Here is a 15,698-nt window from a genome sequence, read left to right as displayed (position 1 = left end):
CCTTGGTAGCTGATTGCCCAGACTGTGGAATACCTTAGATGATCAAGTGTCGTTTTAAAATTAAAATTTTCCTGTTGTAGTAAGGAGATTTCTGGTAGATTTGTTTATTTACCGTAAACCCTCATTTTGGAATGTTTTTATCTGCTAAGCTTGGTTCCATTTCCAAGCTGTTTTATTTATTTCAAGGAATTGTTTTTATTTTTAATTGTTGTTAAGGTGGAAAATGCAAATGTATTAGAAGGGTGGGGTGTAAGTTTTCTAAACAAACAAATTATAGGGCATCAAAAGAACTGATTTTGTATCATAGGCCAGTTCTTATTCGGGCAGCCTGCTATGAACTATAGAGCAGCCAAGCCTATATTCCAACGTGCCTTCCAACATTTGTGCTATAAAAGAGAAGCATTTGTGAATTAATAAATAGAATTATTAGCATAGATTCCAGCACTAACATTTCAGACGGCTGAAGAGCAAGTTCCTCTGCTCTAAAATGCAAAGCACTTCTGTGGAACGACAGCCTGCAAATCCAGTGTTATGTGTATTGTTAAACCCAGTTTTAAAAGCGAGAGATCTATAGATGAAAATGGAGACCAGAGTGCATGCATGAATGTGCATGTGAGTGTGCAGAAGTGTGTACAAAGGTGCAAATGTGAGTCCTTAGGAGAGGCCAGCTGAAGATTGGCAATTTACTCCCACACGTAAGGGCTTTACAACCCTGAAACAGCCAAACCCAAACAGCCTCCGCTCAAAGAAACCTTTCATTAATTTGATAGCAATCAATCAGTGTTTCTTACTCTTGCTCATATGAATTAAACGTCTCTAAAGAAGTTTATCTTCTAGCGTGGGTGGCTCTCACTTGACTTGAAAAACATTTCCAAGATCCCACTGAATCTCCACAAAACCCAAGTTGGAATACAGAAGGAGGAAAATCCAGGTTGCAGTGTAAAAGTACGCGACAAACACCTGTGACTTGCTTCACTATCGGCAAGAAAATCTACAAAAGAATTTATGAAGCTTAGGTATATTTCCTGCAATCTAATTTTAATGGCTTTTAATGTGGAACCTTTAGGATGTTATTTGAATCTTCTCAGCAGCCAAATAAAATAGAAACCCACAGGCAGTGAACTGTGAGTAATTTGCAAGTCAATTTCCTTACTATGTATGCAGAAGTATCAAGACATTTAAAAAAAACAAAAAAACATGCACAGTTTATAGCCCTTGTCTCCATTGCCTGTTTTTAGTTTTCTAAATCGTTTTGAAACTGCCAGCTCTGCATATTCCTTTAACTGTTGTTTACTTTTAAGTTTTTGTTTTCTTGTTTCAACATGGAACCAGACTTCAGAGAACATGATTAAGACACAGCAATTCTATCCATAACCAAAACCACAATTAAAGTTTCCAGTGGCTGAAGAAACCAGAGTAGCTAGCCCTAAAAAAATAAAATGCTGAGCCACAGATTTGTATTTACAAGCAATATCCTGCCTGCTATAAAGAAACAAAAGGACCTCCAACTTTCTCCTTGTTTAATTAATTTGGTATTAAAGCAGAACACATATGCAGAAATAAGCCACTAATATCATGCAACAGAACATGGGATTTCAAACTATTTAGTTCTGTATGGCAGTTGTCTGGATACGATTCTATATTCAAAGTAAATGAGATAAGCTGAGTAAGATTACAAATAATAGGTCTGGAAAAGAGGGTGCACACACACAAAAATTAAAAGCTCACCTTGCAGCCTCAGGAAAGCCCATTCTGTACAGAGTTATGACCACAGCACCTCCAAGGCCCAAGTTATGCTGCAAAGCAACCTTTGCACAGGGAACCTGCCTCTTTCCGGCTTCTCCTCTTAGCTGCCAGCAGAGTTCAGCACACTGAGCCAGACCTAATGCATCAAATGCAGAGAATGTAGATCAAGCTGTATTATAAGAGCATCATGCTGTTTCATTACGCCCAGCCGAGAGAAAGCAAAAGGAAGTGGGTCAAATGTTTGAGCAATCAGAATGAATCCTTTATGCTTAAAAGATACATTAAAACAACAGCTATTAACACGAGCCTTTAAACAGTAAATGTTTCAATATATACCGAGTGACTGGGAAACAAAATGCCGTCCCAAATTTCATGTGAGGCTGGATCGTAGTATATTTTTCCTGTTTATTAAAATATTGGAGCTCAAGGCCAAGCCTGTACATGTTTATTCAGAAGTAAGCTTGTTTTGTTCAATGAGCTACACTGCTAGCTTAAATGTGCATCCGATGGAAGTCTTAGAAAATGCTCCAAACAAGTTTTTAGTAACTTCAAAATTTTAAGATAGATGCCTCTTCTTGCCACATATTTCAGAACAGCTTATTTCAGTCACACAACCACAAAAGAATGCATAATAAAAATCACCACCAGCAGCAGTGAAAAAACAGACTCTGAATAAAGCCTCTGTATGGCTTAAAGTTTCCTCTAAAAGTTTTCCTCAGAAAGCAAGCCTTCTGATTCACAGCAGGCTTGGAGTTGAGGTATTCTTTAGAAAGCATTTTTCATGACACTGAAGCAACTCTAGTGAATATAATCTAGCTAATACATTGTTTTCCTAAGACGTCCTATCAGTCTCCTTAGGTTGGATTCTTAAACAAATTAATCCAAAGCTTGTAGTCCTCAAGATACATAGTTGAACGGCAACTTCCACTACCCCTGAGCACTGGCTACCCTGGAATCTGGGCCACCACAGTTTAGCCACCCTTGCTGCAAACAATAGATCTGCCACTTAACTTTAGCTGTGATCACATTTCAGCTATTTAGGGGTAGATGAAACTTGGCAATGAGATGTGGTGGTCTAGGAACCTCAGATATGACACACCCATTGCATCTCTTTCCTCCTTACTGGCACCTGTTGCAACTCCTCACCAATGCTGCCTGGTCATTTGTTAGGAAGAAAACTGGAGGGTGTGTTATCAGGGGAGCGCAGCTGCTCCTTCTCTTCACTGCTATACTTCATTCACTTGCCTGCCCTGGGCTACAATAAGGGTGGGAGGAAGCAGGAGAAAAAGCAGCAGCAAGGACTCTTGGCTACAGACCCCCTTGCAGAAGTGTGGGCCTTTCCAAGTGCTCAGCCATGCCAACCCCTGGCACGGGCCCTGCCAAGAAGCACTCCAATAATGAAGTGTCAATCAACCCAAGGGCCATTTATGCTAGTTTATATGGCAAAACACACCATCAATTGCTAATGGCAGGAAAAGCCAGCCAGCTGAACATGTACTCCCCTTCACAGTTAATAGTGCTGCAATGTATTTTCCCATTTAAAGGTTTGTTTTGTAAACTCGAGACTTGAATTTGATCTAAGTTCAGGATATGTGCAGTCCATTTAGAGTCCTCCTACATGTCACAGATAGCCCTTCTAAACTCCTAAATCCTATTCTGTGTCACAGCGCCTGCTCAATTTCCACTGTGATCCATTAGAGAGTCAAGGCTACGCCAATGTCAGTCCAGAGCTTTTCAAGTTCGCCTTGCAGGATGTAAGACAGTCACCTCTCCCAAGACGAATGAGGAAATAAAATAGCTGCCTTCCAAGAACCACCTGTGGAGCCAGAATGTAATTATTAGAACACCCAAAGCAAGTCTGCCTTCTCATAGTAGCTCACAAACTAGGCCATCGCTTCTTGAAGACATCCAGCTCTATTCCTGGCCAGGATGTGATCTCTTTCAGAACATCAGGAATAGGAAACCTGTGGCCCTCCAGATGTTAGTGGACTTCAACTCCATGAGAGTTGGGATCCAACAACATCTAGAGGGTCACAGTTCCCCACCTTCAACTACACAAGTGGAGGATATATACTATAATATAAAGACTAGAAACCAAACCATAATGACAAAGCAGTCAAGATGCTACTGTGTGCTGTAAGTCCCATCTCTCGGGGGCAGCTCTTAGCTCTCAGGATGTTGCCAAAAGACTAGCTCAAGAAGGTGGAGGAAGATCACCTCCTGCACACAGACTAAGCACTAAAAAGTTGTGGAGTGACAAAGTTTCTACAGCATAGGAGATTGCATCACTCTGACCAAAGAGTGATCTCCCTCCAGGATCAATGCTGAAGTCAGCCCAAACAATCATGCAACTTCTGTCAAACCCTTGTTTGCACAGAACTTCAGGGCTGAAGTCCAACTTTCTGCACACCAGCAGAATCCTTGGCACCCTTAACACTCTAGTCCTCAATGTTCAGATTACAAGGAGGCCCAGTAAGGATGCACAGAAAAAACTGTTCCATGCCAGAGATCATAACGAACTTGTTCAAATGTATGGTTCAATATTTTAAAGGGCTGTTAAATTAACTGATAAATCCCTGCCACCACTTTTGAAAGAACAGATAGTAAATTAGAGGGCTGCATTGCTTATTGAGGAGGTAGACAGCAATCTACTATAGCACAAAAGTCCAAAGAATCCATGTCCAAATTTAAGTTATTATAGTAATGGGGAGGGGGGCAAAATGTGACATTTCTACTTTAGACCTTTCTACAAGTTCCTATTAAATTTTAAGAACTTGGCTTTCTTAAAAAAAGTTTCCAGTATTATTTTTACAATTTTTATTATCACTGTTTAAGGTTGTTCGTCACTTTACACCACTGTCTCAAAGTAACTTACAAATAATAGAAAAATATGCAATATATGAAAACAAGTTAATTTAAAAGCAAAGCACAGTAATCAGGCCATAACAACAACCCTTCTATCTCAGGTCTAACCACAGGTCTAACCACAAGAGACAGCCCTCAAAAGGATGAATATATACCCCACCAACCACTGTAAAGATAAACAAAATACTCTAATGCCTGGGGGAAAAGAGGCATCTTTGCCTGTGGCCAAAAGGATATCCGTGTTGGTGGCTGGTGAGCCACCCTGAGGAACAGCGTTCCACAGGGCTCATGACTGCAAAAATAGGCCAAAAATAGGTGGAAGAAATGATAAACAATCTAAGTTAAATCGACAGGAGTCCCAAGTCTTGAAAGTTTTTCCAAGACAAAATCAAATCACATCTTACAGCAATCTTTAAAACAGGATTAACTCTAGAATAAGCACAACTTTATCCATCCATGATGTCCATGAATAGGGTGAATAGGATGGAAACTGGAGAAACATCAGCATTGTGCTGAAACTCATGCAAAAAGTCACAAATTATCTGCAATGTTTCAGTTCATTCTGAGTTCCTATTATAGGCTGTGCTTTACTAATAAACCAGCTGTGGACTTCTCAGTCAGTGTAGACAATACTGAACTAGTTGGGCCACTGTCTTATTTTCTCCCTGAAACAATGGCAGCTTAAACCTGCTAAAAAGCATCACATTTTTGATGAAGAGTTTGCAAGAGCTTCAAAATGCTAAAATTTTGGCAAGCAGACCAGTTTCTGTTTAGGATGAAAACATCAAACACGGATGTGTGAAATGTTTTTTTCCACTGCCATTCCATGGGTGGACTTGTGACAGAAAGAGACATGATGCATTTCTCAGTGACACTCAGCAAGGATTAATGCTAATATATGAAGGGACGCGGGTGGCGCTGTGGGTTAAACCACAGAGCCTAGGGCTTGCCGTTCAGAAGGTCGGTGGTTCAAATCCCCAAGATGGGGTGAGCTCCCGTTACTCAGTCCCTGCTCCTGCCAACCTAGCAGTTCGAAAGCACATCAAAGTGCAAGTAGATAAATGGGTACCGCTCCGGTGGGAAGGTAAACGACATTTTCATGCGCTGCTCTGGTTCACCAGAAGTGGCTTAGTCATGCTGGCCACATGACCTGGAAGCTGTACGCCAGCTCCCTTGCCCAATAAAGCGAGATAAGCGCCGCAACCCCAGAGTTGTCTGCGACTGGACCCAATGGTCAGCGGCCCCTTTACCTTTTATGAAGTGTTAAAGCATGGAACAAAGCTGAATTATTCAGAAGCCTGTGCAGCACTCCCAGTCCAAAGGAGGTCATCTGGTCCACAAGTTGCCAGGGCAAGACACTCAACCTGCCTCCTCCCTAGCCTACTAGAAGCAGATGCTTGTACCCATGAAAGCAGGAGAGGGAGAAACAAAGGTTGGTATTCAATTACTGCCTCTCGTCAGTGCAGGGATTCCCATTTGTGCAGGGGACTTCCTTGCCCTCAATGTGTGCCCCTCTGCAAATCCACTAGAGAAGCAGAAATCATTGCATTGATGGAATTTTCACTTAGCATTACGTTGGACTCCACCCAAAGAAGGATTTACCAGCCCTGTGCTTTAAGAGTGCAGTTTGATCCATGCCTGCTCACAAGTGAAATCCCACTGGGATTTACTCCCAGGTTACAGAATATAGGACTGTAGTTCAGGAATACCTGGAGACTATGGCAGGCAACAAAATCTCTGCAATTCAGCCTTGTCAAAATGGCAGATCAGCAAATCCAGTAGTTACTGGCAACTGTTCTAAATCAATTAAAAGGGGGACTAATAAAAACCTGGCTCAAAGTAACACACAAACACGTTTCCCATATGCAAATACTAAAAGCACCAGATAAAAATATTACATTGAGTTACCTGTGGCACCCAGTGGGTGCCCTTTTGAAATCAAGCCGCCACTCGGATTTATGACCCATTTTCCACCATAGGTATTGTCTCCTCGGTCAATCAGCTCACCAGCTCCTCCTAAAAGAGAGAGAGAGAGGATAGATTAATAATACGTGCATCTTAAATTAAATCCCCTAGGTACACATAGATGTTATCTAGTTGAAAGGATTATGAGACTCGCCCTATTCATCAATATAAGTTGTTGAGCTCCTCTCTTAGCACACAGGCTTCCCATAAGCATCTGGCGCTGAACTGGGTGGGCCACTGGTCTGATCCAGCAGGCTTGTTTTATGTTCTTACATAAACTTGTCCAACACATATGATCAGATGTCAAGCCACACTTCAATTCACTGTTCTAACGCAACTTATGTTTATGCTTTGGGGGGGGGGGGTTGCTTTAAGAAAAATCCTAGGAGGCACAAAAGTTTGCATTAAGTTCAATAAATCTGACACTCTTGCAGTTAATACAATGTAATAGTGAGGAGATGAGAGGACTTCATTAGGCACTACGGCATAATGGCTTTAATTTGAAGCATATAGCCTGTGATCCTGCCACCAAGTTCTTCTTGGAAATAAACCTTCCAGCAAAAAATATTATTTCTGAGAAATGTTACAGCTAAGCCTATGGAAGCCTTTCTGAGAAGCAGAAGCTTTGGGAAAGTTCTCAACCCTTTGCCTGCCTGCCACAATTAAAAACCCTGCAGGGAGAAAACTGGGATGGAGGAGCAAGAGGCAGGAAAAAGGTTAAGCATCCCTTCAGTCCAAACTGGCTCTGCTCCAGGTGATCCACTCCCAAAGCAGCTTTGCACTGGGGAAAACAATCACAAGGCATTTGTCAAGGATGCAGAACTGAGGGTCTTTGGCTGGGATTAGCATTGCCTATACAAGATGCCACATCATCAACAACCTACGCAAAACGCAGAGAACAAAGTGACATGTGCACTGAACGAAGTTCCATTTCTCAACAATTCCCAGACACTAAAAGGACCAAACTGACATACTCCACAGAATGCAGGGAGAAAGGATTAATGGCTGGCAGAGGATTACAAAGCCAACCATTTTAAGATAACTCACCATCAACATAGGAAAAGAGGGGTGTTTATATATTGATAAGTATAGAAAATATCTGAGCCATACTGGATGCTAACACCCCAACTTAAAGGGGAGGGGGAACCACTGATGAGTCACTGACTAAAAGATACTTGAAGTTTTGCTAAGAAAAATAGATGCAGATTCTGCAGCCTTTTCTGTTGGATTCCAAGTGTTCTCCTTTATTATGACCACATACCCCCCTAGTGGCACGAAGAGGAACAACATTCAGAATTGTTTTTTGGTAAACAATAAGGGATTGTTGACCATAGACCTAAGTATGTGCAGGTCATATTGAACGTGACAGTCAGGAATAATTCTGCAAATGGCAGGTGTGTGTTTATGCTTAATCGTGTCTCCCTAGTCCAAATTCACTACTCTGTCCTGAACACCATACTAGCACAGTGCATATAAGTTGCAAAGGTTGCTTTCTTATGCCCTCGCAAGCAGCCTGTCAGCCCCACAAAGATTTCCCATGAGAGATTGTGGACCTCTATCTCAGAAGGTTCAAAATCCATGCTATAAATCAAATTAGGATTTTTGCCCCTGTGTGTACACAGTGCTTTGCATTTACTTACATAGAATCTCATTTGCCATTTTGTTTCCCATTCATCCAAGTCTGGAGAGTTTGGGATTTTCCTATCCTGAATCATTTTGTGTCCTCTGCAAGCTTAGCTAGAGGACTGCCCATTTGCGAACTAAATAGCATTTTAAAAAAGTTGAATAGAACTTGTCCTAATTAGGGTTGGGGGAGCAATTTGATTCAGGCCTCATTTAAAATCTCATCTATTGAATTCTCACTTTCCAAAACAATATGCAGACTGCAACACTGCTATCTTTTGAAATTCACACCTCTGAATTTTGCTATGCAGTTTGCCAAGCAACATTTGTTACAAAAAGGGAAAGTGTGAATAAAAATGTACCGTGAAAGTAACACAAAAATGCATTATATTAAGTGAAATCGTTTGCAAAAATATTTCTACAGTAGTCAAAACAGCATAGAAAACGGGTTTATTAGGATAAATTTGCACTAAAATACTGGTGAATTTTAATGAGGATTAAAAAAAGTCACCAAATGCTGCAAAATGTGGAGAACTAAATTTAAGTCTGGAAAAATGAGACACTAAGAGAAGCAAAATTCCCTAGTCTCAATACAGACCCTGGGGAAAAGCCCAGTGCTCAATACTCCCCATTGCTAAAGCTACACATTATTCACAACTGGAAAGAAATGAGTAAGAAAGAGAAATAAGCCCAAGCATGTGGGCAAGGCCTCAGGCTGTATGCTTCTGTCAACTTACCTTTCCTTCAGAGGTCAGATTTGAGGAGTTAACGGGGGACTTAAGTGAATTAAACTGTAGGCTGGATTGTGCCCAATGTTAATATTTAAAGAATACCTTCAGGACAAAGTCCTAGAGCTTCGTAAGTTATTAATTCATTAGCAGAGAAACAGTCATGAAGTTCTATCACGTCCACATCTTCTGGTTTCAGGCCTGCTTTTGAATAACATCTTTTTGCAGCCTCCTTTGTCATATCATACCCAACCTATTAACAAAATATAACAGACTTGTATTAGAACTAATAGTTCTTATTCGCTCAACTCCTGTCAAAGTTATTGCTTCGCAAATTCTGAAAATCCAGGACATATCCCATCATTATAATACTTGTAACAAATAAATGGCCTGCACAAATACAAAATGTCAGAATCCAGACATTTCTCCAGTCAAGGGATGCTGCAAAAGCCATGTGTGCCACATTAAGATGCTTGGCAGAAAGATGGGACATGAATATAGCAATAAATAAACTATTATTTTTAGCCAGTGGGTCTCAAACCCTCAGTGAATTAGAAATGCCACCTGCATGCAAAGACAGGCTTGGGTAGATTGAGCGGACGAGACAAGAAGGTGGTTTCTGCATGTGCTGTAGAGGGAAGTGAAGGGCAGATGGGGCTTGTCAACCTGGGAAGGTAGGCCATACGAAAAGGAAAACTCTGACCCTAAAGCTCTGCTGTCTTGCAGGACATCTTCAGGAGAAGAAAAAGCTAAGAGTAAAGCCTACAAAAAGTGCAATCCCTAAGACAGGTGGATGGCGCCTTGAACACCTCCTTCCAGCAACTCCTGCAGTCAAGCTGGTGGAGCTCTGCTTTCCTTTGGACCACATCAACAAGGCCAAGAGAGGGGTTTTGTTGTCTAGGACCTCCATACACAATGCTTCAGGCATGCACTAGGGCAGGGGTCAGCAAACCTTTTCAGCAGGGGGCCGGTCTACTGTCCCTCAGATCTTGTGGGGGGCTGGACTATATTTTTGGGGGGGATGAATGAATTCCTATGTCCCACAAATAAACCAGAGATGCATTTTAAATAAAAGGACACATTCTACTCATGTAAAAACACCAGGGAGGCCCCACAAATAACCCAGAGGTGCATTTTTAATAAAAGGACACATTCTACTCATGTAAAACACGCTGATTCCTGGACCATCTGTGGACCGGATTTAGAAGGTGATTGGGCTGCATCCAGCCTCCAGGCCTTAGGTTGCCTACCATGCACTAGGGGGAGGTTATTTGGGTGCTGCAAATGCAAAAGTTTGACTTCACCCCGGAGACAGACTTCATTGTCTCTCGAGACAGAAGGCTGCCAACAGACCAACACCACTACCGCAGAGATCACACGCAAGTGCCTTGTGGCTATCAGGACTACCTTTATCTGTGCATCAGCTGCAAGCGCCTTTCTCGCCACTTCTAAGTCTCTTCAACACATTAACTGAAAGCAAGTGCCACTGCATACGTTAGAATAGCAAGCCTACCGCTTTAATGCAGCTGTTCTCTACAAATGTGCTTGGAAGATCAGTCATCATCTCCTGGGCCACAATTTCAACGGCTCTCGACTCCAACCCATTCTTCCTCACAAACTCTTCACTAGCCAGCACTGCTGCTGCTGCCCCATCAGATGTTGGGCTAAAAGAGATGCAGAGTTTGAGAGTCACTTAATCAATATATACTGAATTTCACATCCGGAAGAGGGGGAAGGGGCAATTATAATTCACAATGCAAATTGAATCACCTGTTAAGAGCAAAAGAAAAGTCAATGATTGGTCCTAGGAAGATTAACAGCATCACTCTGAAGGTCAAACTGATCATAAAAGCAATCACACTTTAATCCACACAAGACAAAGCAATGGAGTTGTCGACAACCAAATCATACTGCAAGTAGACACACTGAAATCAATACACATAACTAACTTTATTGGTTTCAGTGGGTCTACTGTGAGTAGGCTTAGTTGATACAATCCAATGTATATAGTTACATGTGCTATAAAAGTCATTATTTCAAAAAGCTTCTGGGACAAAGACAATTATGTTATAGCGAGCTTTCCTAAGTCAACGAAAAGTTGAATGACATTCCATAATGTTAGTGAACTGAAATTTAGGCAGAGAGCTCAAGCAGAAGCTCCGTTTTTCATCTCCAGACAAAGGGCTACTTCATGCGTTGCGGAAACCAACACTTCTTTGCAGACCAGAAGGGCTCCCTATAATATATGCCTCCCCCCTGCCCCCCTCTTTACTGCACAACTGGATGCCCCCAACATGTGGCACCCCTACTCATGAGCAAGAGCTCACACATTACGCTTTCTTCTCTACCACAATCGTGCACAATGCACAGGCGTAGGGTGAGGAAGAGAGAGAACTGCCCCATCAGGAGAAGGGCTTGCTGTGCGTCCTGCTCCATTCTCTAGACATTTATGCCACACACACAAGCAATGCATGAATAAGGCCCTTAGGGACGGCATATGGAGACGGGCCATCAATCCCATTTCTTGCATTCAGAATGTCCCAGGTACCATCTCCAGGATTTCCGGTTTAACAGATCATAGGTAGCTCAGAAATATTACTCCCGAGAGCACTGAATCCTTAACAAAAGAAAGAACTGCACAGGGATAGAAGGAATCACATATTTTTTCCTTAGGAAGACCTAGCACCTATTTTGATCTATGGCTAGATACAGTGAGAAAAAGTATTTTCTGAAAATAAAGACTACAAACTAGCAGAATAAAATTAAGAAGTTGAACAGGGTGCAACACTATTAACACGCCATTCTTACCAACACTGTAGTACTGTTAAGTAATCAAAAACTTTACGTGACTGCAACACTTCGTCCAAACTGTACTCCTTTTGAAACTGAGAATTCCTAAGGGGAAAATACAAGGGGAAATTCCATCTCAATTAATACAATACTCCTCAATATAGAGAAATTGGCACCTTTTATTTATTTATTTTACAATACAACAGCCTTGTGTGAACAGAGTGTGATAACATAGGAACTACTTTGCACATCAAGCCCAAGTCCACCTCGTTCCAACATAACATTATGCATGACGGACAAAGCGTTTTCCTCCCTCTACCATATACTAGAGTCTATAGGCACACCCAAGCTATGCATGGAGGCTATGGCCCACCTGAGTTAATTGTTCTCTGACTCTTGTTTTCTGTGTGCCACTGCTTCTCTACGTCATTTAAGTATTTTTCAGGGAGGAAAAAGGCTCCTGGAACTCATTACAAGATCAGAATTAAGATGGCCCCTACCCTATGGCCTACAATCAAAAGAGATATGATAGGAAAGGGAAAGGGGGGAAAACAAACTTGGAATCTAGGCCTTAGTTACACATTCCAGAAAGTCATAACAGTTCAGCAGATCCAACCTGAATCTCAGCACAAAAGATGAGTGGCAGCTTCCTCTCCCCTCAACAGCAATAGCCATTGGCAGCTGGTGAGAGGGCACTCTCAGCTGGAGGTGCATACAAGCATGGTGGAGGGTGCCTGAAACTTAGTTATAATGGGATATAGCCATTTATACATCAAAACTTCCTAAATTTATGCTTTTCAGCGATGAGGAGATAATTGGTCTGTCTATAAAACTGGAATCTTTTGAAGTTTCACGTTTTCCTATCATGCAAAATCTTTTCTTGCTATTGTTACCTAACATTCATGATACTTGGAATAGACTATATTAAATTAATGGACAGGACTACCGTATTTTTCGTCCTATAGGACGCAGCAGCCCATAGGACGCACCTAGCTTTTTGGGGGGGGGATCAAGGGAATAAATTTTATTTCCCCCCCAGGTTTGCGCAGCCATCCCCAAGCACCTAGTTTTTTTTGGGGGGGGGGGGATCAAGGGAAAAAAAATTATTTCCCCCCCAGGTTTGCGCAGCCATCCCCAAGCTAGAAGAGGAAGATGGAGCGCTCCGTCTCCCTCTTAGAATCATAGAATCATAGAGTTGGAAGAGACCACAAGGGCCATCGAGTCCAACCCCCTGCCAAGCAGGAAACACCATCAGAGCACTCCTGACATATGGTTGTCAAGCCTCTGCTTAAAGACCTCCAAAGAAGGAGACTCCACCACACTCCTTGGCAGCAAATTCCACTGTCGAACAGCTCTTACTGTCAGGAAGTTCTTCCTAATGTTTAGGTGGAATCTTCTTTCTTGTAGTTTGGATCCATTGCTCCGTGTCCGCTTCTCTGGAGCAGCAGAAAACAACCTTTCTCCCTCCTCTATGTGACATCCTTTTATATATTTGAACATGGCTATCATATCACCCCTTAGCCTCCTCTTCTCCAGGCTAAACATGCCCAGCTCCCTTAGCCGTTCCTCATAAGGCATCGTTTCCAGGCCTTTGACCATTTTGGTTGCCCTCTGGACACATTCCAGTTTGTCAGTGTCCTTCTTGAACTGTGGTGCCCAGAACTGGACACAGTACTCCAGGTGAGGTCTGACCAGAGCAGAATACAGTGGCACTATTACTTCCCTTGATCTAGATGCTATACTCCTATTGATGAGGCCCAGAATTGCATTGGCTTCTGCCTTCAGGGACAACCTCTCTAGCCTCCGTGGGGCAGCGGCTTGCCCCACTGTCCCCCGAGCTTGTGGGGCTGGCGATGGGGAGAAGCAAGCTTGCTTCTCCCCCCCGCCAGCCTCCAGATCAGGTCGGAGAATAGCGGGGTGGCGGCGCTGCGCCTCCCCGCTCTCCCCCGAGCTTGTGGGCTGCAGGCTGCTGGATAGCTTCCTGAAGCCTGGAGAGCGAGAGGGGTCGGTGCGCACCGACTCCTCTCGCTCTCTAGGCTTCAGCGAAAGCCTGCATTCGCCCCATAGGACGCACACACATTTCCCCTTAATTTTTGGAGGGGGAAAAGCGTGTCCTATAGGGCGAAAAATATGGTAACTTAAGCTCCATTAATTTTAGTGGCTTACTTCAGGTAGGAATGAGTTGGATGGAACCCTAAATCTATGTTCTCCCCAGAATTCTGCACAAATAGTGTACTTACGGATTGTTAGTTGAATGTTTATGATTCTTCCATGCAATTTTTGCGAAATGTTCTTGTTTTGATCCTTAATAGAGAGAGAGACAAACCAGTCAAAAAGCTTGGGGGGTGGGGGGAAAGGACAATATTACTTAGATAAATTATAACCCCATACTTCAAAATGTTCATAGACCTAGTATAAAAGCTTCCTATTGAATGCTTATGCCATAAGCTGCTTTTGACTCAATTCCAGCTCACAGGGTGCTTAATTTAGCAGTTACAGATTTGAAGCTATAGTATATGAAAAGCAAGTAATAGCCAACAGAACAAAAGCAAAAAATATAGCAGGCAGCAAAGATTGCTGTTGCTACCACTGGAAAAAAATTGCAAGAGGGAAGACCATGCTATACATTTAAAGCAGTACCATACCACTTTAAACAGCCATGTCTTCTTCCTCCAAAGAATTATGGGAACTGAAGTTTGTTAAAGGGTGCTGAGAGTTGTCAGAAGACCCCTAATTTCCTCAGAAAGCTACAATTCCCAGAGTTCCCTTAGAAGGATTTACTGTTAAACCACTCTTAAAATTGTACCTCTGTGAGAGGGATATGAATCTCCTAACAACTCTCAGCACCTGTCACAAACTACACTTCCTAGAATTCTTTGTGAGGAAGCCACGACTGTATAAAGTGGTATGAAACTCCTTAAAATGTATAGTCTCAAAAGCAACCTGTTCTGGGAGTCAATTATTTCTACACACAGGTCTTCAGACAATCATCCAACACATCATTAATTAAAACAGGAAGGAGGTTATTGAATGTGATTTCTTGCAATGGTAATATAGTTGACAAACATAAGTAATACCGTATTTCTCCATGTGTTCTTTGCCGGCATTTCCAAAAAGCTGTGGGGCAACTGGAGCTGCTGCGAGATCGTATTTGCTTATCATCACTTCCATATGCTTGTCCATGGGATTCACCCTGTCCATGAACTGAAATCGAAAGACAAGTTGCACGTTTTTCACACCACAGCATCTGTACATCAAGATTACCCAAGAGAGGGAGAAAATACTGCAAGAACCCCCTCAATGTCTAGCATTTTCGATGCATCGTTTCCAAAGCCTTCCTTCTGAATGTACAGAACCAATTTGCTTGAAACACTGGGACTACCCAAGCTGCATGAGACTACACTACAAACCAAATTTCCCAAGTTTCCTGCAAGTTCAGGGTTTATAGAGTGGCCTCTATTTATAATTTTCACCCTTTAAAAAACCCAAAAAACCTTACGAACAAAAATCTGCTTAAAAAATGGCATGGGCCTCAAGAATAGAACAACAGATTTATGAAAGTTTCACTACACACACATACAGTGGTACCTCGGGTTACAGACGCTTCAGGTTACAGACTCTGCTAACCCAGAAATAGTACCTCAGGTTAAGAACTTTGCTTCAGGATGAGAACAGAAATGGTGCAGCGGCAGCGGGAGGCCCCATTAGCTAAAGTGGTACCTCAGGTTAAGAACAGATCTCCAGAACGAATTAAGTTCTTAACCCGAGGTATCACTGTACAAAGCACCCTTCTGGATCAGGTCAAAGGCCCATCTGGTCCAGCATCCCCACAGTGGCTCATTGGAGGTCCACAAGCAGGAGCTGAGTGCGAGATCACTCTCCCCTTCTGTGGTTTCCAGCAACTGGTATTCAGAGGCACACCGCCTCAAACAGCGGAGGTACAGCATAGACACCATGCCTAGTAGCCATTGATAGTCCTAT

At 42.4% G+C, this 15,698-nt stretch overlaps 1 protein-coding gene across 1 annotated transcript in view; it reads right to left on the bottom strand.

The window, feature by feature from the left end:
- The window catches only part of SCP2 (sterol carrier protein 2), a 28,898-nt gene that overhangs the window by 7,566 nt on the left and 5,634 nt on the right, over positions 1–15,698 (bottom strand). The window contains exons 6-12 of the mRNA XM_081195408.1: positions 14,795–14,921; positions 13,958–14,021; positions 11,736–11,822; positions 10,441–10,591; positions 9,033–9,180; positions 6,520–6,627; positions 1,729–1,882 (exon numbers count right to left, since the gene is read on the bottom strand). Of these exons, the coding sequence (XP_081051534.1) occupies positions 1,729–1,882; positions 6,520–6,627; positions 9,033–9,180; positions 10,441–10,591; positions 11,736–11,822; positions 13,958–14,021; positions 14,795–14,921 (839 nt within the window). The remainder of the gene's footprint in view (positions 1–1,728; positions 1,883–6,519; positions 6,628–9,032; positions 9,181–10,440; positions 10,592–11,735; positions 11,823–13,957; positions 14,022–14,794; positions 14,922–15,698) is intronic.

This window comes from Podarcis bocagei (genome assembly GCF_964188305.1).
Source record: "Podarcis bocagei genome assembly, chromosome: 5".
Lineage (NCBI taxonomy): Eukaryota > Metazoa > Chordata > Lepidosauria > Squamata > Lacertidae > Podarcis > Podarcis bocagei.
This window is presented reverse-complemented; position numbering and strand designations above follow the sequence as displayed.